The 23,590-nt window shown below is 50.7% G+C and overlaps 1 protein-coding gene across 4 annotated transcripts in view; it reads left to right on the top strand.

Annotated features, from left to right (window-relative positions):
* LOC122552545 (protein-tyrosine kinase 2-beta-like) overlaps positions 1–23,590 on the top strand; it is a 186,278-nt gene that overhangs the window by 103,799 nt on the left and 58,889 nt on the right. For all 4 annotated transcript variants that reach the window (XM_087991026.1, XM_087991025.1, XM_087991024.1 and 1 more), the window contains exons 9-16: positions 3,830–3,901; positions 5,569–5,673; positions 8,201–8,318; positions 9,587–9,614; positions 11,422–11,483; positions 17,663–17,707; positions 19,075–19,172; positions 20,435–20,519. In XM_087991026.1, coding sequence (XP_087847152.1) covers positions 3,830–3,901; positions 5,569–5,673; positions 8,201–8,318; positions 9,587–9,614; positions 11,422–11,483; positions 17,663–17,707; positions 19,075–19,172; positions 20,435–20,519 — 613 coding nt within the window. The remainder of the gene's footprint in view (positions 1–3,829; positions 3,902–5,568; positions 5,674–8,200; positions 8,319–9,586; positions 9,615–11,421; positions 11,484–17,662; positions 17,708–19,074; positions 19,173–20,434; positions 20,520–23,590) is intronic.

Here is a 23,590-nt window from a genome sequence, read left to right as displayed (position 1 = left end):
GTTTCCCTCAACTCCTCTGCCAGCAGTGTTCACTCCGTATTCACTGAGCCTTCTGTCTCAGTTGGTGATGTTCCATTGGAGAACAGAGTTTCTCTGAGCAGGAGAAAGTGAGCGCTGCCGATGCTGGAGATCAGAATTCAGAGTGTGGCACTGGAAAAACACATCCGGTCAGGCAGCATCCAAGGAGCAGGAGGTTTGATGTTCTAGGCATAAGCCCTTCGTCAGGTCTGAGACTGTGAGCCAAGGGGGTGGTGAGATAACTGGGAGCAGGGTGGGGCTGAGGGTCTTCCACCCCCACACACCCTCAAACTGATTTCACCCTCATTGACTTGACAGCCTCCCTTACTGTGACAATAGACACCGAGACAGTGATCTGTAAGGCTCTGAAAAAAATCATCATTCCATTAGGTTTGTTAAACTCCTCACAAAGACAGTTTAACCAATCCATGGTAGGGCAGCATGGTGAGATCCAATCTAATGGATCTGAGTGAAATGTCATTGGAAAATCAAACCCATCTCAGCAACTGACTCACTCCTGTTCAGGAGTATTTCCCTCGTCTCTCTCTCTCTATCTATCTCCTTCTCTCTAATTCTTTCCCTCTTTCCTCCTCTCCCCATACTGTGTCTGCCTTTTCTCTCTCCTACCCTGATCCCTCTTTATCTCTCTCTCTCTCTCTCTAATTGACCACCCTTCCCTCTTTCTAACCACCTGCCTCTCTCTCTCTTGCTCTCTCTCTCTCTCTGACCTCCTCTGTCTGTCTCTCTCCATACCTCCCTCACTCCTTTTCCTCCTCTCCCCCGTTCCTCTCTCTCCCACACACCCTCTCACACTCTCTCACTATGTTTCCTGGGAGATGTTTGGAATATGAGAAGACTTAATCTGTAAAATGCCTTCTCAATGTGAGCGCTACTGTTTCTGTCCTTTCTTCACATTCTCTCTATCCGCCTCTGCCCTCTCACCCGCTCCTTCTTTCTGAGAGATCTCTTTTCACTTTCTGCTCATTTCTTGCTGTCTCCTTCTCCCAATTTCTTCCATTTCTCCTTCTATTTCACTCTCTCTCTCGCTCTCTCTCTCTCTCTCTCTCTTTCTCTCGCTCTCTGCAGTTCCAGAATTTTCATTTGGTTCAGGTTCTGGTTCAGATACTGTGCTATGAATTGCAGTCACTTGCCCCCAGTTATTGGCGTTGTTTGGTTGGAGCTGTGCTGGGTGGATCACCTTGTCTCTGTTCTCACCGAAACCTGTGGACATCAAATATCCTTCTGCCCAAGCTCCAACACAGTTCTGCCCTGTGTCCACACGCTAACGCAGCTCCGTCCTGTGCCCACACACTAACACAGCTCCCTCCTGAAGCCACGCACTAATGCAGCTCCACCCTGTGCCCAAACACCAACACAGCTCTGCCATGTGCCCACGCTCCAACACCGCTCCATCCTGTGCCCACACTCCAACAACTGCTCCATCCTGTGCCCACACACCAACACAGCTCCGCCCTGTGCCTGCACACTAACACAGCTCCATCCTATGGCCACGCACCAACACAATTCTGTCCTGTGCCCACAGCTCCAACGCAGCTCCATCCTGTGCCAACACTCCAACGCAGCTCTGTCCTGTGCCCAAGCTCCAACATAGCTCCATCCTGTGCCACGCTCCAACGGAGCTCCATCCTGTGCCCATGCACCAACACAACTCCAAGCTGTGCCCACACACTAACGCAGCTCCAAGCTGTGCCCACACACTAACACAGCTCCATCCTGTGCCCACACACTAATGCAGCTCCCTCCTGTAGCCATGCACTAATGCAGCTCCACCCTGTGCCCAAACATCAATACAGCTCTGCCCTGTGCCCATGCTCCAACACAGCTCCATCCTCTGCCCACACACTAACACAGCTCCGTCCTGTGCCCACGCTCCAACACAGCTCCATCCTGTGCCCATGCACCAACACAGCTCCGCCCTGTGCCCGCACACAAACACAGCTCCGTCCTGTGTCCACACACTATCACAGCTCCGTCCTGTGGCCACGCACCAACACAACTCTGTCTGTGCCCACAGCTCCATCCTGTGCCCATGCACCAACACAACTCCATCCTGTGCCCACACTCCAACGCAGCTCCGTCCTGTGCCCACACACTAACACAGCTCTGTCCTGTGGCCACACACCAACACAACTCTGTCCTGTGCCCACAGCTCCATCCTGTGCCCATGCACTAACACAACTCCATCCTGTGCCCACACTCCAACGCAGCTCCGTCCTGTGCCCACACACTAACACAGCTCTGTCCTGTGGCCACACACCAACACAACTCTGTCCTGTGCCCACAGCTCCATCCTGTGCCCATGCACCAACACAACTCCGTCCTGTGCCCACACACTAACACAGCTCTGTCCTGTGGCCACACACCAACACAATTCCGTCCTGAGCCCACAGCTCCATCCTGTGTCCATGCACCAACACAGCTCTGTCCTGTGCCCACACTCCATCGCAGCTCTGTCCTGTGCCCATGCTCCAACATAGCTCCGTCCTGTGCCCATGCTCCAATGCAGCTGCATCCTCTGCCCACACTCCAATGCAGCTCCGTCCTGTGCCCATGCTCTAACATAGCTCCGTCCAGTGTCCACACACTAACGCAGCTCTGTCCTGTGCCCACACACTAATGCAGCTCCGTCCTCTGCCCACGCTCCAACGCAGCTCCATCCTGTGCCCATGCTTCAACGTAGCTCCATCCTGTGCCCACGCACCAACTTAGCTCCGTCATGTGTCCACGCACCAACATAGCTCCATCCTGTGCCCACGCACCAACATAGCTCTGTCCTGTGCCCACGCTCCAACATAGCTCTGTCCTGTGCCCACACACCAACACAGCTCTGCCCTGTGCCCATGCTCCAATACAACTCCGTCCTGTGGCCATGCATCAACACAGCTCCGTCCTGTGCCCACGCACAAACACAGCTCCGTCCGGTGACCATACACCAACACAGCTCTGTCCTGTGCCCGCACACTAACACAGCTCTGTCCTGTGGCCACGCACCAACACAATTCCGTCCTGTGCCCACAGCTCCGTCCTATGCCCACACGCTAGCACAGCTCTGTCCTGTGCCCACACACCAACACAGCTCCGTCCTGTGCCCACACACTAACACAGCTCTGTCCTGTGGCCATGCACTAACACAGCTCCGCCCTGTGCCGACAAAACAAACACAGCTCCATCCTGTGCCCACACGTACTAACGCAGCTCCATCCTGTGCCCACACATACTAACGCAGCTCCATCCTGTGCCCACACATACTAACGCAGCTCCATCCTGTGGCCATGCACTAACGCAGCTCCATCCTGTGGCCACGCACTAACACAGCTCCGTCCTGTGCCCACGCACCAACACAGCTCTGTCCTGTGCCCACGCACCAACACAGCTCCGTCCTGTGGCCATAAGTGATAATGTATTCATATTGTGATTGTGCGATCTGTTTCTCTGCAGTGTGTCGCTCTCTCGATGCTATGTCACTATGCCATTATATCAAGCCCCTATCGAGCTCCCTCCTGTAATCCTCCTGGTTGGTTTTGATGTGCAGTGCTGAGGGAGGCTGCACTGCCTTAAGGTCCTGCAGCTTACAGAGAGATTCTCAGCAATGCTTCACCACTCTGAGTCTTCTGCCATGATAGGGTTTCACTTTGTATTGTGTGCTCTCCTCGTTGCCTTCCTCAGTTCATCCAAGTTCCCAATGAAATGATCACCCTGTAAAGTTTATTAAAGTGTTTTAAATATCTTCTCAGTGCAGTTGCTGTTTCCTCTTGTCACACTTTGATTATTTCTGCTTTCTGTCCTTCAGCAAGGATGGACAATCACGGTGGAGCTGGTCATTGGACGTCATGGAATCGGCCAAGTGATTAATAAGGATGGAGTGAGTGCACAGACTGAATCTTTCAGGTTCCCAGCAGAGAGCTGTGTTCAGGCTGGGAGCACAGGCAGTGAATGAGAAAACCAGCAGAGTCAAGGAGTGAGGCACATTGAATAGCACACTCTGACTGACTGGGGTACGGGTGTCACTGACGGGTCAGTATTTATTGTCCGTCCCTAGTTGCCCCTTGAGAAGGTGGGGATGAGCTGCCTTATTGAATCAGTGCAGTCCATGTGCTGTGGGTTGACCCAGGAATTCCAGGATTTTGACCCAATAACACTGAAGGAATGGCGATATATTGGATATATTGGATATATTTCCAAGTCAGGATGGTAAGGTAGATTTATTGCAGGGAGCAGGTTTACAAGAAAGATACCCGGATTTGAGGGGTTAAGTTATGAGAAGGAGATTATACAAATGAGGCCTGTTTTCTCCTGAATTTAGGAGGTTAAGGGGTGATTTGACTGAAGTCTTCAAAATATTGCAAGAAAAGACAGGGTAGATAAAGATAAATTATTTCCACTAGTTGGGGATTCTCGAACTAGGGACATTGTCTGCGAATTAGGACCAGATTGTTCAGGAGAGATGTCAGGAAGCATTTCCACACACAAAGGGTGGGAGAGGTTGGAACTCCCTTCCACAAACAGCAGTGGATGCTGGATCAGTTGTTAACTTTAAATCTGAGAGAGGTAATTGTTTTTGTTAAACAATGTTATTAGGGATATGGGCCAAAAGCAGGGATATGGAGTTAGGCCACAGATCAGCCATGATCTCATTGAGAGGTAGAACAGCACTGAGGGGCTGAATGGCCTCCTCAGAGTGCTATATAAGTGGAACTTGCACAGGGTGGTGTTCCTGTGCAGCCAATCTAAATCCATTTTTTTTTCAGGGAGTCACAGAATCCCTACATTGTGGAAGCGGGCCATTTGGCCTGTCAAATCCAGGCCAACCCTCAAAACAGCATCCCACCCAGTCCCATCCCCTTACCCTATCCCTGTAACCCTGCATTTCCCATGGTTAATTCACCCAGCCTGCATATTCCTGAGCACTATGAGGCGGTTTCCCAACAGCTAATCCATGCTAACCTGCACATCTTTGGACTGTGGGAGGAAACTGGAGCACACAGACAGGGAGTGTGTGCAAATTCCACACAGACAGTTGCCCGAGGTGGAAATTAAACCCGGGTCCCTGGTGCTGTGAGGCAGCAGTGCTAACCACTGAGCCACCGTTATCTAGTCTCCTGTGTCTGGCTGACTCATTTGGATAATGGTGGATGACAAGGCTGCAAAGCACCTTTAAAATTTACCTCAGGATGCTGTTGACTGGCAAATAGTTCGCAAAATCTACCAAGGTGCTGTGGCCTAAGCCCACTGTCCCAGTTTTGGTTATGGCTCAGGTGGTTTTGCCTCCTTCCGTTGACACGGCTGCAGGGTTAATGTCACCCTGATGTTTGTTATCTCCACGCTGTTTGCCCCTTACAGACCGTGTTCTCCCACAGCAGGCCTGCGATTACCCAAGGCCAGCAGGGTACAGCCAGGGTCAGAGCTTCACTCATCACGCAGAGCAGAAAATAACCCCATCATATGGTTAAGATGCTTTTTATGACACGGACACGTTGTTCACCAAATTGAAGTAAATAAAATATTGTTCTGTTTTTTGATTCTGAATAGCCCATCACTTTGGCAGAATTCAGCCAAATCAAGTCGATTAGCTTTCTCCAACCAGAGAATGAAAAGAAGGCTTCCCTGCAGCTCGAAATTAAAGGAGCCCCCCAGGTATCTACACTCTTACGTTGCTCAAGAGACGACCTCCAACCTGCTTCGAATAGCAATTATTAACTGCTATTTTATTATTACAGTGAAGTCCAGAACTCTGGACTCAAACAGTTAACTGTTTCTCTCTCCACAGATGCTGCCAGATCTGCTGAGTTCCTCCAGCATGCTCTGATTTTGGGTTGTTTGATGTAAATCCAATGAGTCTGTTAACCTCTTTGTCCAAAGATCAGAGTTTCTGATAGATTGGCTTTGTCCAGTTCCTGTGAAAGCTGTCCCTGGTGTTCTGCTCTCTGATCGTGCTATTCACCTGGGTGAGGCAGCACACAGGCTTCCCAACTGTAAGGGGAGATTGTGTCTATTATTATCTGGGAGAGCTATGTCTTGCCCCTTTGGGTTGCCCAATGTTGCCACCTCAACCAGGTTGGGGAGAGGGTTCAGGGTGTTAGTATGGAACATATTTTGGGTGTCGGGGAAGGGGTTGTGTTTGTTGTAAATCAGTACAGTGCTAGTGAATGAGAAAGGGGTTGTGATTCTGTACACTGGGCACACTTGGGTATAGTAAAACTGTTTGATTATTGGAATTTATTAAAATGGGAAGAAGTTTGATCTTTCCAATGGAAGTGAATGGGAAAGGGTTGAGGCTGTTGGGATTCTAGAGAATGAGGGTGAATGTGAACAGGTTTTTGAGATGATGGACTAATGCCAGGTGACTGACAATGATTTTCTCTGGCACTGTACTCTCCCTTGTTTATTGTAAATGATCGCTCTAGTTTCTGCAAATGATTGCATTGATGAGCAAAAGAAGTAAAGACCATTGGGCCATCAAGTTAGCTCCACATTCACGGTTAATCTGAGGCTTCAACTCCACCTTCCGACCCACTGCCGGTATCGCAGGATTCTTTTGATCCCAGTCATAAATTTATCCAGTGATGGAACTGTTACAACTCAAGAGAATTCCACACAGCCCTCTGAGTAAAGACATTTCTCCCACCCAATAATCACCCCTTTAGCTGAGACCTTACGCCATGTAACCGAACTGAGGGGAAACAGCCCCCTCTGAGTCAAATTCCCAACACAACCGTCGCATGTTTCAACAAGATCTCTCTCCAGGTGATCAAATCTTGAGAGAATATTGATCCAATTTACTCCAACCTGAGAACAATTCCTCATTCTAGGAACATTACCCTTGACTGAACCATTTCTGAGTCTACCCTTGCTCAGATAAGGAGACCAAAACCATACACCGGATTCCTGAAGTGGTCCCACCGAAGCCGGAACCAATTGGAGCACATTTGTCGGTCTTGGATTTGGCCTCCTTGCAATAAAGAACAATGTTCCATTCCACCACCTAACCCTGACTACCCCTGCACCCTGACCTGGTGTTCCATTTCCCCCCTAACCCTCACTGCCCCTGCACCCTGACCTGGTGTTCCATTTCCCCCCTAACCCTCACTGCCCCTGCACCCTGACCTGGTGTTCCATTTCCCCCCTAACCCTCACTGCCCCTGCACCCTGACCTGGTGTTCCATTTTCCCCCCCCCCCAACCCTGACTACCCCTGCACCCTGACCTGGTGTTCCATTTCCCCCCTAACCCTCACTGCCCCTGCACCCTGACCTGGTGTTCCTTGTATGAGACCACAAGACAATAAGAATCCGGAACAGGAGTAGGCCATTCAGCCCCTTGAGCCTGCACTTTCCCATATTTCCTCCGGAAGCATCAATTCTCCAAGTGGTCCAGAATCTATCTGTCTCAGCCTTAAATGTACAGAAGGACTAAGCCCCCACAACTTTCTGTGGTAAGGAGTTCGAAAGACACTCAACCCTCTGGGAAAGGAGACCCCTCCTCATCTCAGTCTGAAATTGGGTGCCCCTTAATTTTGACACCGTGCCCTCTGACACTCGACCCTCCCGTGAGGGGGAACCATCCTCTCAGCATTGACCCTGTTAAGCCCCTTCAGAATCCTACATGCTTCAAAGAGATCATCTCTCATTCTTGTAAACCCCAGCAGAGTCCCAACCTGTTTCGCCTTTGTGCATTAGACAATCTCTCCATTCCAGGGATGATCTGATGGATCATTCTTTGAACTGCCTGCAATGAAATGATAACTTTGTTTAATAACGGACCAAAGCTGGTGACAGTACTCCGGATGTGGTTTCCCCAGCCACTTGTACAGTTGCAGTAAAAGTTCCCTACTCTTACAGTCCAACCCCCTTTGTAATAAGGGCCAACATTCCATGACCCTTCGTGATTACCTGCTGCCCCTGTGTTCTGAGCTTTTTTGCAAGGTCCCCCCAAAACCCTTTGTACTGAATCTTTCTGCAGTTCCTCTCTATTTAAACAAGAGTCTACTCTTTTGTTCTCCTTTTCAAAATTGCCAACTTCACATTTTTAGTGAGGCTATCCAAGTTTCCTTGAACATTACGGTTTACAAGTTTCAGATAGTTTTTTGTTTTATTTTTGCTACCAAAGTGAACAGTAATATTTACCCAGTAAAGTGAGCTGTCATCTTTCTGTTAATCCTGCAGCCATTAACAATCACGACCTCATCACTGGTGATGGCTGAGAGTATGGCGGATTTAATCGATGGTTATTGTCGTCTGGAGAATGAAACCACATCCTCCTTTATATTGAGGCCCAAGAGAGGTAAAGACCGGCAGCAGCAGCATCCATTTACCTGCCTGTCTGTATTACCGTTTCATTAACTGATTTCCAGAGCATTGCTTGTTTAATAGACTCTTACTTGTCAATTGAACAACAGCATAATTCAAGTTGGGTGACCACTGTACAGTCCTGAGGGAGGCATAGTCCCACCTTCACATTGAGAGTTACCTCCATCGTGTTGTGTAGCACTATCACTGTGTTAAATGGGATGGGACAGACTTCAATCAGATCTATTAACTCCATTATGGGCATTCATGAGGCGCTGTGGGTCATCAGCAGCAGAGCTGTGCTCCAGTACAATCTGTAACCTCAGGGCCCGGCATATCCCCCAGTCAACCATTACCATCAAACCAGGGGATCAACCCTGGGTTCAATGAAGATGAGGTGTCAACCTGGTGAAGCACCAAACAGGACTACCTGCGTTCCAAACAGCATAAACAGCAGGTGATAGATAGAGCTAAGCGATCCCACAGCAAATGGATCAGGTCTTAGCTCTATAGTCCTTCCAGATCCAGTGGTGAATGGTGGTGGACAAGTAAACACTTCACTGGAGGAGGAGGAGGCTCCACAAATATCCCCACCCTTAATGATGGAGGAGCCCAGCACATCAGGGCAAAAGATACGCCTGAATCTTCCGAAGCAATCTTCAGCCAGAAGTGCTATGTGGATGATCCATCTCAGCCTCCCCCAGTGGTCCCCAGCATCACAGACACCAGTCTCCAGCCAATTCGACTTACTCCACGTGATATCAAGAAATGGTTGGAGTGTGGCTCCAACAACACTCAAGAAGCTTGACACCATCCAGGACAAAGCAGCCATTTGATTGGCACCACATCCACAAACATCCACGCCCTCCACCGCCAACGCTCAGTAACAGCAGTGTGTACCATCTACAAGATGCATTGTAGAAATTCACCAAAGATCCTCAGACAGCACCTTCCAAACCCACAGCCACTTCTGTCCAAAAAGAAAAAGGTCTCGACCATCTCTGTTCTGTGTTTGTTCTTTAAGAGACTTTGCACAGTCCTATGGAGTGTATCACTCTCCCGCTATAACTGTCTGGTTCACTCTCTAAAATGTTCCTCAACCAAACCTGTCATTAAGAGTTGCTTGTTCCGATTGGACCTGATTGGAATTGTGTCAGTGTTTTGGTTTCCCCACCTTGCAATTTCCCTGGATCAATTCTACAGCTGATTGGAGGAAACTCTTTTTTTTGATATTAATTCTGCTGTGACCTTTTCCCCCACCAGCTCATGATCTTCCGGAGTTGCCAACACAGTACGTATCAAACGTTTTTCCTCTCAACAGTCTGGTGACAAACAACAACAGCAAAAAGTTGCATTTACATAGCACCTGTTGGCATAGATAAACACCCAATGCCCTCGGTGGACGATTGTTCGAGCAACAAAGCCAAGGCATGAGTTTGCAGGAGGGATGAACATAAAAGGTTTGATTGAAGATGGGAGGTTAGGTGGAGCACTTGAAAGAAGGGGAGAGGTTTGTGGAGAAAATTCCCACCAAAAGCAGAAATTGCTGGAAAAGCTCAGCAGGTCTGGCAACAATTGTGGAGCTCCGAGGAAGGCTCGCCCGATCTGAAACGTTAACTGTGGTTTCTCTCCACAGATGTTTCCAGACCTGCTGAGCTTTTCCAGCAATTTCTGTTTTTGTTTCTGATTTATAGCATCCTCAGATCTTTTGGTTTTTATTTAGAGAATTCCTGAGGTTTAGGTCAGTTGGCGATGTGTACACAGACAGTGGTACACATGGGGATAGTGTTGTGTGAAAAGCTATACTGGGAGCAGCCGCAAGTTGGGCCAATCTCTCAGCTGGTAGTGTCTCAGAGATAGGAGGGAGTGAGCCTGGAGAGGTGTCCCAGTCAACATGACTCCCACCCCCCCTTGACCCCAATCCCTGATGCACCAAATTTCCAAATGTACTCATTCAGCTGTTACTTTCACAGTGAGCCTGCTCCCTCTCTAATGGGCTTGACGCTGGGAAAAGGTGAGGGAAAGCAATAGGACAAGGGGAAGGTCATGGGAAGGTTCGAGGGTGGGTGGGATTAGAGATCCTGGGTCTTGCAGAGCAGATGGCAAAGGAAATAGTAAGGTGCGTAGAGGAGAAAGAGAGATTGAAATTTGGTGTTAATAGCAGAATATAGTTCAGCTCTGCTGAATGTCAAGAAATCCAGATGAGGGAGAGGGTGGTGGGAATGCTGGAGAAACAAGACAGCGGGCAGTGTTTACGTCCTGAAGTGATGGGAATTCGATATTGAGACCTCGAGGCTAGAAAGTGCAGAAATGGAAGGTGAGCTGCTGTTCCTCGAGCTGGTCTTGGGGCTCATTGGAACGTTGCAGTAACAGCAACAGCAGCAGAACTGAAAGGTTCCCCTGAGCTTCCACCAAACAGCTTTGCTGGTCTAACACAGACCTCAGTGTGAACAGAGTTTAGAAAGTTCAGGTAAATTCCTGCTTCAATCGTGCCTTGGAGAGTGAAGAGGGATGAGCTTGTTAGACCTTCCGCCATTTCATGGGAAGGTGGCGTGTGAAGGTGAGGAAGCATTGGGAGTGATGGAGGGGTGGACCAGGGGGTCACAGAGGGAACAGTCCATGCAGAATACTGCCGGGAGAGGAGGGGACGTGGTGTTTTTTGGGGACACCCTCCTGGAGGTGGTGAAAATGGGGGAGGATGATCCTTTGAATGTGCCGATGAGTGACGAGCAATATCAGGGGAACCCGATGGCTGTTCTGGGAGGGTGAGATAGGGTAGAAGGGTGGGAAATGGGTTGGTCATGGCTGAGGGTCTAATGAAGGGAAATCCTGGATTGAGGGGAAAGGAGGTTATATCAGGAGGTTATATCACTGGTGGGAAGTGGCATCATTAGAACAGATACAATGGAGACAGAGAAGCTGGGAGGATGGAGTGCAGTTCATGCAGGAAGGGAGGGGGTGGGGGGTGTAGTCGAGGTAACTGTGGGATTGTAACGGACATCCCAGATTCTCTGCAGCTGGAATATTCTATTTTTCAATCGCCCTTTCATGGTGTTGACAGACTCTATCGAAACAACTTTGTCTCTCTCTTTGCTTAGACCCAAATCTGAAGTGAGGATAACGGAGCAGCCACGAACAGTGTTATCGTGCAGTAGTTTTGGTATGTATCTCTCTCTGTGTTGCTCCTGGCTCACAGTGGGGGAATGGGTGACTGTTCACTAAACACACAGAAGCAGAATGAGGCCATTCAGCCCATTGAGTCTGCTTCAGTCAGGAGGCTGGAAGAAGACAGCAAGCCCAGGCAGCATCAGGAGCTGGAGGTTCATTAGGAAGGATTATACCCAAAACGTTGACTTCTCCACCTCCTGATGCTGCCTGCCTTGCTGTGTCCTACTCCCTCCTGATGCTGCCTGCCTTGCTGTGTTCCTCTCCCTCCTGATACTGCCTGCCTTGCTGTGTTCCCCCAGCCTCCTGGTGCAGCCTTCCTTGCTCTGTCCCTCTCCCTCCTGATGCTGCCTGCCTTGCTGTGTCCCTCTCCCTCCTGATGCTGCCTGCCTTGCTCTGTCCCTCTCCCTCCTGATGCTGCCTGCCTTGCTGTGTCCCTCTCCCTCCTGATGCTGCCTGCCTTGCTGTGTCCCTCTCCCTCCTGATGCTGCCTGCCTTGCTGTGTTCCTCTCCCTCCTGATACTGCCTGCCTTGCTGTGTTCCCCCAGCCTCCTGATGCTGCCTGCCTTGCTGTGTCCCTCTCCCTCCTGATGCTGCCTGCCTTGCTGTGTTCCTCTCCCTCCTGATGCTGCCTGCCTCGCTGTGTTCCTCTCCCTCCTGATACTGCCTGCCTTGCTGTGTTCCCTCTCCCTCCTGATGCTGCCTGCCTTGCTGTGTTCCTCTCCCTCCTGATGCTGCCTGCCTTGCTGTGTCCCTCTCCCTCCTGATGCTGCCTGCCTTGCTGTGTCCCTCTCCCTCCTGATGCTGCCTGCCTTGCTGTGTTCCTCTCCCTCCTGATGCTGCCTGCCTTGCTGTGTCCCTCTCCCTCCTGATGCTGCCTGCCTTGCTGTGTCCCTCTCCCTCCTGATGCTGCCTGCCTTGCTGTGTTCCTCTCCCTCCTGATGCTGCCTGCCTTGCTGTGTCCCCCTCCCTCCTGATGCTGCCTGCCTTGCTGTGTTCCCTCTCCCTCCTGATGCTGCCTGCCTTGCTGTGTTCCCTCTCCCTCCTGATGCTGCCTACCTTGCTGTGTTCCCTCTCCCTCCTGATGCTGCCTGCCTTGCTGTGTTCCCCTCCCTCCTGATACTGCCTGCCTTGCTGTGTTCCCCTCCCTCCTGATACTGCCTGCCTTGCTGTGTTCCCCTCCCTCCTAATACTGCCTGCCTTGCTGTGTTCCCCTCCCTCCTGATGCTGCCTGCCTTGCTGTGTCCCTCTCCCTCCTGATGCTGCCTGCCTTGCTGTGTTCCCTCTCCCTCCTGATACTGCCTGCCTTGCTGTGTCCCCTCTCCCTCCTGATACTGCCTGCCTTGCCGTGTCCCTCTCCCTCCTGATGCTGCCTGCCTTGCTGTGTCCCCCTCCCTCCTGATGCTGCCTGCCTTGCTGTGTTCCCTCTCCCTCCTGATGCTGCCTGCCTTGCTGTGTTCCCTCTCCCTCCTGATGCTGCCTACCTTGCTGTGTTCCCTCTCCCTCCTGATGCTGCCTGCCTTGCTGTGTTCCCCTCCCTCCTGATACTGCCTGCCTTGCTGTGTTCCCCTCCCTCCTGATACTGCCTGCCTTGCTGTGTTCCCCTCCCTCCTGATGCTGCCTACCTTGCTGTGTTCCCCTCCCTCCTGATACTGCCTGCCTTGCTGTGTTCCCTCTCCCTCCTGATGCTGCCTGCCTTGCTGCGTTCCCCTCCCTCCTGATACTGCCTGCCTTGCTGTGTTCCCTCTCCCTCCTGATGCTGCCTGCCTTGCTGTGTTCCCCTCCCTCCTGATGCTGCCTGCCTTGCTATCTCCCTCTCCCTCCTGATGCTGCCTGCCTTGCTGTGTTCCCTCTTCCTCCTGATGCTGCATGTCTTGCTGTGTCCCCCTCCCTCCTGATGCTGCCTGCCTTGCTGTGTCCCTCTCCCTCCTGATGCTGCCTGCCTTGCTGTGTTCCCTCTCCCTCCTGATGCTGCCTGCCTTGCTGTGTCCCTCTCCCTCCTGATACTGCCTGCCTTGCTGTGTCCCCCTCCCTCCTGATGCTGCCTGCCTTGCTGTGTCCCTCTCCCTCCTGATACTGCCTGCCTTGCTGTGTCCCCCTCCCTCCTGATATTGCCTGCCTTGCTCTGTCCCTCTCCCTCCTGATGCTGCCTGCCTTGCTGTCTCCCTCTCCCTCCTGATGCTGCCTGCCTTGCTGTGTTCCCCCTCCCTCCTGATACTGCCTGCCTTGCTGTGTTCCCTCTCCCTCCTGATGCTGCCTGCCTTGCTGTGTTCCCCCAGCCTCCTGATGCTGCCTGCCTTGCTGTGTCCCTCTCCCTCCTGATGCTGCCTGCCTTGCTGTGTTCCCCCTCCCTCCTGATGCTGCCTGCCTTGCTGTGTTCCCCCTCCCTCCTGATACTGCCTGCCTTGCTGTGTCCCTCTCCCTCCTGATGCTGCCTGCCTTGCTGTGTTCCCCCTCCCTCCTGATACTGCCTGCCTTGCTGTGTTCCTCTCCCTCCTGATGCTGCCTGCCTTGCTGTGTCCCCCTCCCTCCTGATGCTGCCTGCCTTGCTGTGTTCCCCCTCCCTCCTGATACTGCCTGCCTTGCTGTGTCCCTCTCCCTCCTGATACTGCCTGCCTTGCTGTTTTCCCCTCCCTCCTGATGCTGCCTGCCTTGCTGTGTTCCCCCTCCCTCCTGATGCTGCCTGCCTTGCTGTGTTCCCCCTCCCTCCTGATGCTGCCTGCCTTGCTGTGTCCCCCTCCCTCCTGATGCTGCCTGCCTTGCTGTGTCCCTCTCTTTCCTGATGCTGCCTGCCTTGCTGTGTCTCCCTCCCTCCTGATGCTGCCTGCCTTGCTGTGTCCCCCTCCCTCCTGATGCTGCCTGCCTTGCTGTCTCCCTCTCCCTCCTGATGCTGCCTGCCTTGCTGTGTCCCTCTCTTTCCTGATGCTGCCTGCCTTGCTGTGTCCCTCCAGCCTGCGGCCTGTCTACCTTGGGTTCCAGCCGTGTCACTGTTTTTTGTCTCTAATTCAGTGTGATTATTGTTGATCTGATCATCCCCAACCCCAGTGTCTTGCCTTTTCCCCCATAACCCTGCATTCCCTCACTGATTACAAATCTGTCTGTCTGTGTTGAATCGACACAAGGACCGAGCCACGAAAACACTCTGCAATAAACAATTGCACAGATTCACTCACGTCTTAGAGAGCAACTCCTCCTCATCCCTGTCTTCAATCGGCGAGCCTTAGGGTGAGATTTTACCCTCTGATTCTAGACTCGCCCACAACAGGAGATGTAATTTCTGCATTGACCCTGTCAAATCCCCTCAGAATCGTGTGTGCTTCAGTAAGGTCACCTCTCATTCTGCCATCTTCTAGAACCGGCCCATCTACATAACGTCTCCTAATCAGACAGTCCGCTATAACTGGGATCAGTCGCGTGAACCGGTCACGGTTCTGTTTGTATGCTCTGTCTCCCCGTGTGTACGCGCTGTATCCCCGTGTATGCAGTCTCCCCATGAGTACGCTCTATCTCCCCGTGAGTACGCTCTGTCTCCCCGCGAATATGCTGTCTCCCCGCGTGTACGCAGTCTCCTTACATGTACACTCTGTCTCCCCACGTGTTTGCAGTCTCCTCGCATGTACCCTCTGTCTCCCCACATGTACGCTGTCTCCCTGTGTGTACCTTCTCTCTCCCCGCATGTACCTTCTCTCCCCCCCGCTGTACGCTGTCTCCACGCGTGTACGATTTGTCTCCCCACGTGTACCTTCTCTCCCCTCGCATGTATGCTGTCTCCACGCGTGTACGATCTGTCTCCCCTCGTGTACCTTTTCTCCCCCGTGTGTACACTGTCTCCCCACGTGTACCTTCTCTCTCCCCGCATGTACGCTGTCTCCCCGCATGTACGCTGTCTCCCCGCGTATACAATCTGTCTCTCTGTGTGTATCTTCTCTCCCCCGCGTGTACGCTGTCTCCCCGTGTGTATGATCTGTCTCCCCTCATGTATCTTCTCTCTCCCGTGTGTACACTGTCTCCCCGCGTGTATGATCTGCCTCCCCGCCTATACCTTCTCTCCCCCCGCGTGTACGCTGTCTCCCTGTGTGTACGTTGTCTCCCCATGTGTATCTTCTCTCCCCCCTTGTGTATGCTGTCTCCCTGTGTATACACTGTCCCCACATGAGGTTGAACTGAGTTGGCCCTTTCCACACCTTCACTGATGCAGCACTGCCCTCTGGTGGTTCTCAGACACAATGACAGTGGCCAAGGGAAACCTGAACACTGAGAGAATTCTCGATTTGCAAACATTTTGCAGAATTGACCGGCTGCTACCATTGACAGGACAGCAATATATCTAGAAATCTTGGTTGAGGAATAACTTGTGACTCAGGGTGGGGCTGGTGTGTTCACATGCATCACTTTGTGGCCTTGCTGGTCTGTTATTTCTCAAACAGACCTGTCCAGTCCCTCGGGCCTGCCCTTGTTTCTCTGGGGATCCCAGGGATTCTGCTTCACCTTCCCTGCTTCCCGGTTACTGTTAAAAAGACGGCCCTGGTGTTTAATACCAAAGTCCTCCTGGAACTGAGATCACCGACTGATTACACGGAAATACAGGAGGAAGAGTAGGCCATTCGCTCCATCGAGCCTGCCCCACCATTCCCCAAGATCATGGCCAACTCGATACTCTGGTCCCTAATTCTCTCCATACTCTTTGATGTCTTTAACCCCAAGAATGATTTCTAACCCCTTCTCAAAATATCCGATTGTTGTGCAGAAGAGACCCTTCTGTCAGTGAGCACTGATACATGTGCTGAGGTTTGCATGCAGGGCTGTCGAATGGAAAATCAAAATGATCTGGGTGACCGTGAGTGACACAGGCAGCTGAGGCTGGGTTTGTAAAGACTGATGGAGGGTGGGGTTTGAGGGTGATTGGAAAGCTCAGGAGATGTGGGCGTCACCGCAAGGTTGGCATTTATTGGTGATATCAGCCAAAGGGGAAACGTGGGCCAGAGATGGGTATCCAGAACAGAGCGTCCAGGCAGGTGGGAGCTGTCTGTGTGAGTGATACACTCAGCACAGGGTCAGGTTACACCGTGAGGTCCCAACAACAAACAACAAGACATTATTATCTGACCGGCTGTAATGTGAGAGAGGGGGATGTTCGATAAGGCCTGGGTGTCCTCGTGCACCAGTCGCTGAGAGTAAGCGTGCAGGTGCAGCAGGTGGTGAAGAAGGTAAACTGTATGTTGGCCTTGATGGTGAGAGGATTCGAGTACAGGAACAAGGATGTCTTGCTGCAATTATACAGAGCATTGGTGAGGCCCCATCTGGAATATTGTGTGCAGCTTTGGTCTCTATATCTGAGGAAAGGTGTTCTTGCTCCTGAGGGAGAGTAGTGCAGGTTTACAGACTGATTGCTGGGATAGCAGGACTGACCTGTGGGGAGGGATTGAGTCGGTTAGGATTGTATTCACTGGAGTTTAGAAGAATGAGGGGCGGGATCTCAGAGAAACCTGTAAAACTCTATTCGGAATAGACAGGTTCGATGCAGGGAGGAATATACTAATGATGTAGGAATCCAGAACCAGGAGTGATGGTCTAAGGATAGTGGGGAAGCTTTTAGGACTGAGATGAGGAGGAATGTCTTCACCCAGAGAGTGGGGAGCCTGTGGTATCTACTGCCACAGAGAGTGGCTGAAGGTAAAACATGATGTGTTTACAAGAGGGAAGTAGGTCTAATGGCTAAAGGAATGGAGGGATATTGGGGGGAGGGTGGGATTCGGGTATTGAGCACGATAATCAGCCATGTTCGTATGAATGGGGGCGTGGGGAAACAGGGTTGAGGGGCCGAATGGCCTCCTGCTCCTATCTTTTCTGTGTCTGTGTAAGAAGTATTCTGATGTACACTTGCAATGCCACGACATATAAGGCCATGGGCCAAGTGCTGGTGGACCAGATGAAAATAGCTAGGTGGTTCTTCATGGCCACAATGGGCCGAAGGGCCTCTTCCTGTTCTGTCAATCCCTCGGACTCTCTGCCTATCCCCTGTCCATGTGATGGTGGAGATGGACACAGGGTTGATTATGGGGTGAGCTGGCCTGATTCCAGGAGGATTCCTGCTGACTCCCCATGGCTGGGATTTTACTGGGGAATGCTTGCTGCTTTCCTTCGGCTGGTGTAATGTTTGTAACTCTTTTCCAGGCTCTGAGATCTACGCTGAAATTCCAGACACTCCCAAATCTGCAGGTACGGCAACGAGAGAGTTAATGACACAGTTTTAATGCAGGGAAACTCAGCAGCTCATTACTGCTCAGCAGAATCCCATATATTACTTTCCCATCAAAGACCAATCTGTCACCCTCCATTAGTTGAGGGGTAAATATTGACCTGGATTCGGGGTAGCCTCCTGTTTCCTTCATGTTCTGGCACTGACTCAGAGAGATTAAAGCAGCCTCCATTATATCACCTCATTTAAATGCCAGCACTCCCTCAGCACTGACCCTCCGACAGAGCGGCGCTGCCTCAGTACTGACCCACTGACAGTGCCTGCTCCCTCTGCATTGACCCCCTGACAGTGCGCCACTCCCTCAGCACTGACCCTCTGACAGTGCGCCACTCCCTCAGTACTGACCCTCCGACAGTGTGGTGCTCCCTCAGCACTGACCCTATGACAGTGCAGCACTCCCTCAGCACTGACTCTCTGACAGTGCGGCACTCCCTCAGCGTGACCCTCCGACAGTGCGGCGTTCCCTCAGTACTGACCCTCTGACAGTGCAGCACTCCCTCAGCACTGACCCTCCGACAGTGCGGCACTCCCTCAGCACTGACCCTCTGACAGTGCGGCACTCCCTCAGCACTGACCCTCTGACAGTGCGGCGTTCCCTCAGTACTGACCCTCTGACAGTGCAGCACTCCCTCAGTACTGACCCTCTAACAGTGTGGTGCTCCCTCTGCACTGTGGGTTGTACAGTGATGTGAAGGGGAGCTGGCTGGGGTCAGAAGTAAAAATTGTCTCCTGGAAATATAGGCTCCGTGATGAATGCAGCTGTTTCACGTCCAGCCGGATGTGTTTAATCAGAAATTTGATTTGGACATTTACAATTGTGAAAGTCTCAGTGTTTAGTTGTATGAGGATTGAAAGAGAAACTCTCAGAGGAGTAGAAATCAGAGAGGTTAATTCACACCTTCCGATTGGACACGGCAGGAAATCGTCTCTGGAATTTAATTACCTCTGAACTGAAGAGTCGATGTGAACTTTGGGTACTGTGTGTCTGAAATCTTTCACACTGTTATACTTTGGCCGCTTTTTTGTCTAATAAACATCTGATTTATTGCTCAAACTAAATCTCAGCCTGGAGTGATGATCTTTCAGCAATAGATCACCACGTTAAATGCCAAAAAAGATGTGAGTGTATCAAGCCAGGTTTTGTTGTGGGATCTGACTTGTTCTATAGTGTCACAAATTGGGGTCAGAGCACAGTGTTTCAGCTTTCCATGTTTTGAGTTCTAGTATTTCTATGTAATTGTGATTAAGGGTCTCACATTGCTGCTTGTGTTTATATAGTGTCACCTTTACCCTCCTTTCTCTCTCTCTCTCTCTCTCTCTACTGCAGTGCCTCAGAACTCAATATCACGAGACAATGTCGTACTGGGCCGAATTCTGGGTGAAGGATTCTTCGGCCAGGTTTTTGAAGGAGTTTATAAAACAGCAGTGAGCATTCCAAGGATTAATTTATCATGGTTTGCCCATTGTATGGGAGAATTTTCCTGCTACCTTTTCCTGTGAATGAAATTGGTTGTTATAGACTCACTGAAATGTGCTTGTGCTGCTCCGGTATCTTCACTTTCCCCGCGCTACTGAGCGACGAGGGGATTGACAAAGTGGTATTCTGGATCCGTCCCAATATGGGGCGGCTCCTGATCTGTGTTGCCTTCCGACAATCATCGAGTCATACAGCAGTTCATGCTGAACATAGTCCCAAATGAAACGAGTCCCACCCTCCTGCCCCGATCTGTGGAAATGAAGCAAAGATACAGGGCAGCCTCCAATCTTTCCCCGCTATTGTACGAGAGGAGTTGGGTCTCACTTTGAGTAACATGTTCCCTCAAACCCTCTCCTCATCTCCCTCAACTCCTCCTTTCCCTCCTGTCCTCCACTCTTTCCCTTTATGCGTTCTCTCAGTTTCTCCCCTTGTCTTCTGGCCTTGACTCTGTGCCCAGTGTGAGAGTTTCCTGTGATGTTGTGATTGCCTATTGGTTACAGAGGGTCTGGGTTACATGATGGTGATTACCAATGCCCAGGATCACTGACCCAGCCAGGAATTCGACAACGAATTAGCAGGAAATGCTGCTGGATCTCCAACAGTTGCCTGATTGGCTGATGTAAACTCCCTGTTAATGACTTGACCAAATCCGAGTGGGAAAGTTGAGGGAAAATGGCAGCTGTGGTCATCCATCTGCCTGAGCTCATCCCCCATCTGACACCCTCCACCATCTGACAAGCCTCTCTCTCTCTCTCTCTCTCTCTCTCTCTCTCAACCCCCTGAACCCAGTCTGGTGTTCCTTTCTATCAGTGGCAGACTCATCTGCCCATAATTGATAACCCACTCCATCGCGATCAGCTGCCTTATCCAGTTCCTCTCCCCCAAGACAGGATCAGATTCCTCTTTGGGATGGGTCTGTAAAACAGCATCATCCGACTGGAGCATTAACTCTGTCTCCCTCTCCACAGATGCTGCCAGATCTGCTGAGTTTCTCCAGCATTGCACGTGTTTATTTCAGATTTCCAGCGTCGGCAGTATTTTGCTGTTAGTGCGAACCCCAGGTCAGGATTTGCCTTACCTGGAAACACTGCTAATTTCGGAGAATGTTTGTTTTCCTAAAGACAGTTTGAGTTTTGTTTTTTTTTTAATTTGTGAGACTTCAACAGTCACATGACTTTTCACAATCCCTTTCTGCTCCTGTCTTTTACAGCGAGGTGAACAACTCTCTGTCGCAGTGAAAACCTGCAAGACTGACTGCTCATCTGAAGTCAAGGAGAAGTTCTTAGTTGAAGGAAGTAAGATTTGTTTACCTGTGATTTGTCCTGCTTGGAGCTGGCTGTAATCCTGGTTACCAGCGAGACCTTGCTACTGTTCACTTTGTTGGTCTACATCCGAGTAACCGCACTGATTATCCACTGGAATTGTCCAAACGCCAGCCAACGTAACCGTCAGGGATAGTCCAGGGAATTCCCCCTCAGGCCCACAATAATGTCTTCACTAGCACAGGCTACGCTACAAATAATACTCCGAGCGCAAAGTCACACCTCACTTTGCCAAAGCTTTTCACTCTGCACTCATCAAGTTGTAACGGACTGGGCCAGACCACTCAAAACATTCTGAAGCAGGCGGTCCCAGACCATAACTGTACAATTTGTTTCTGTAAGTGTACAGTGAAAATTACCCGGAGTACGTTAGATTAGATTACAGCGTGGAAACAGGCCCTTCGGCCCAACCAGTCCATACCGACCCGCCGAAGCGGAACCCACCCATACCCCTACATTTACCCCTTACCTAACACTACGGGCAATTTAGCATGGCCAATTCACCTGACCCTGCACATCTTTGGAGTGTGGGAGGAAACCGGAGCACCCGGAGGAAACCCACGCAGACACGGGGAGAACGTGCAAACTCCACACAGTCAGTCGCCTGAGGTGGGAATTGAACCCGGGTCTCTGGCGCTGTGAGGCAGCAGTGCTAACCACTGTGCCACCGTGCCGCCCACAACCGTTAGCGCGGTTGACTACTAGATTTTAAAACAAACAAAACTTTATTCACAAAATTACACCACGAAACACAAAAAACAGAATAAAGAACCCCTATAGAACTCAGTCTCTCCAAACCAGACTTACTTGTGCTGTTCTGAGTATACACAATGTTTCCAATCAGCAAACCCCTTTTAAAACACACTACAAAAAGGGTCAGGTGCTTATAGGTTGAAGTTCAAGGGCAGAGAGAGAGAAAGTTTCCACACAGCTTCCTGTTGAACTTTCAACCAGTTCAAGAGTGAATTAAAACTGCTCAGTTAGAGAGCTGACCACTCCCCTTTCATTCTACAGGTTACTTCTAAAACATGACCACTTTGGCCTGAAGTTTCCTCTGTTTACATATAAACAAAAAGCCTCTCAATATCCTTATCATCTCTGTACCAAACCAGACTGCTCCTTGGATGCTGCCTGAACTGCTGTGCTCTTCCAGCACCACTGATCCAGAATCTGGTTTCCAGCATCTGCAGTCATTGTTTTTACCTACCTGATCAGAGTCTGGCCCAGTTTACTGCCCCTCTGAAAAAAAAAAGTCAAGATCAGAGACTCCTTGAGCCAAGGAACAGCTTTTAGGAAAAAAAGGGACTAGCTTTGTGACACGAGCTAATTCACAAGAAATACCAGTTTCAGGAGCATGCCAACATTTCTCCTCTTAGTATTCCCCTTGAGTTGGTGTTCTTGCAAAGTGTCCTGATAAATGCAAGATGGAAAGATTTGGCAAAATGTGTCTTTATTCAGCAATGTTCAAGTTCTCGACAGAGATTGGAAGGTATTGTGCATTGGCCCAAATGGATGAGTTATAGATGGTTGTGTATTTCTCTTTCATTGTTCACACAGTAAAATGTTCCAAGTGGAAGAGGCATCAGTCAGAGATGATGCATTGACAAGTGCAGAGTGAAGGAAACAAGCCTGCCGACCAGGCAGTGCACATAGTTAAGCCAGTAGGGGGCAGAGCAAGACTGGATGGTGTTTATTTTAAAGGGGGGTGTCTCGTGAGTGAGGTGGATGAACTGAGAGTGTTGGTTAACACCTGGGGATGTGATATCATCGCTGTCACAGAGACATGGCTGAGGGAGGGGCAGGACTGACAGCTCAATATTCAAGGGATTGAGTCTTTAGGTGATGGGGTGTTGGGGGAGCCGGGGGGGGAGTTGTGAGATTAAAAAAGGAAGGGGTGTCACAATATTGATCAAGGAATCCATTATTACAGTGAGGAGGGAAGATATCTTGGAATGTTCCTCAAGTGAAGCAATATGGGTAGAACTTAAAAACCCAAAGGTGTCAGTTACTTTGTTGGGACTGTACTGGAGACCCTCAAACCCTGACCTCCTCTCAGGGAGACATGGAAAGACAGATATGTTGGTGAATCTCCGAGAAATGCAAAATTAATTAAATAATTTCAGCTTCCTCAATACGAACTGGGATACACAAAGTGCTAAAGGCTTTGTGAGGGCACAATTCTGGCGATATGTTGATCAGAACCTTTTAAGCCAGGAATTGGGGGAGGGGGTGGGCCCGGTGCTGGGCTGGGTGTTAGGGAACAACAGGGGGCAGCACTTCCATGTTGGTCACTACAACTCAACGAGATTAAAGGGCAAGAGTACAGATGGGGCGGGCATAAAAGTTCTGACAGAATCTGGCCAAAGGGCAGCTTCTTGCAGAAAATTCCACATCAGAGCTTTGGGAGACAGGGGGGTAGAGACAGACAGTAGTGTGGGGGGGTTGAGGGGGCAGAGTGGGAGGGGGAGAGAGAGAGAGCGTGGGGGGAGGGGAGAATAGAGAGAGACTGCAATGGGGGTGGTGGGGGGAATGGAGAGAGCGGGGAAGGGGGGTAATAGAGTGGGTGGAGAGCAATAGAGAGAGAGTGAGGGAAGGTTGGAGGGGAGTAGAGAGAGCAGGGCGGGTAATAGAGGGAGAGCCAGGGGAGGGAGGGTGTGTAGGAAGTGCAGGGCCAACATATTCCTGGAATGGTGTAGGGTGGGACCCAGAAATCCCGAGGATTGGTGAGGGTGAGCAAAGGAAGGTCCTGGTGGATGGTGAAGGCTCCGAACAGCAGATGTTTGAGAGAAGAACAGGAACTGCAGAGAGTTATTTAAAAAGAGAAATGAGGAGAGCGAAGAGGGAACATGGGAAAACCCAGGTGGGTGTATTAGGGAGAAGAGGATTGGGTTCCCATTTGGGACCAAAGTAGTTGTGTCTACTGCCCTCGCTGCTCACAATATGCTCTCCTCTAAACTGGGGGAAACAAAACATAGATGGGTGGCCCCTTCACAGAACATCTACGTTCTGTCGGCAAAACAGAACTCTGTGGGAAGCTAGGGAAG

The sequence above is a fragment of the Chiloscyllium plagiosum genome, unplaced genomic scaffold (assembly GCF_037043375.1).
Source record: "Chiloscyllium plagiosum isolate Xiang-an unplaced genomic scaffold, Cpla_swu_hap1 HiC_scaffold_10, whole genome shotgun sequence".
NCBI lineage: Eukaryota > Metazoa > Chordata > Chondrichthyes > Orectolobiformes > Hemiscylliidae > Chiloscyllium > Chiloscyllium plagiosum.
The sequence above is the reverse complement of the archived record's forward strand: the minus strand, read 5'-3'. Positions and strand labels throughout refer to the sequence as shown.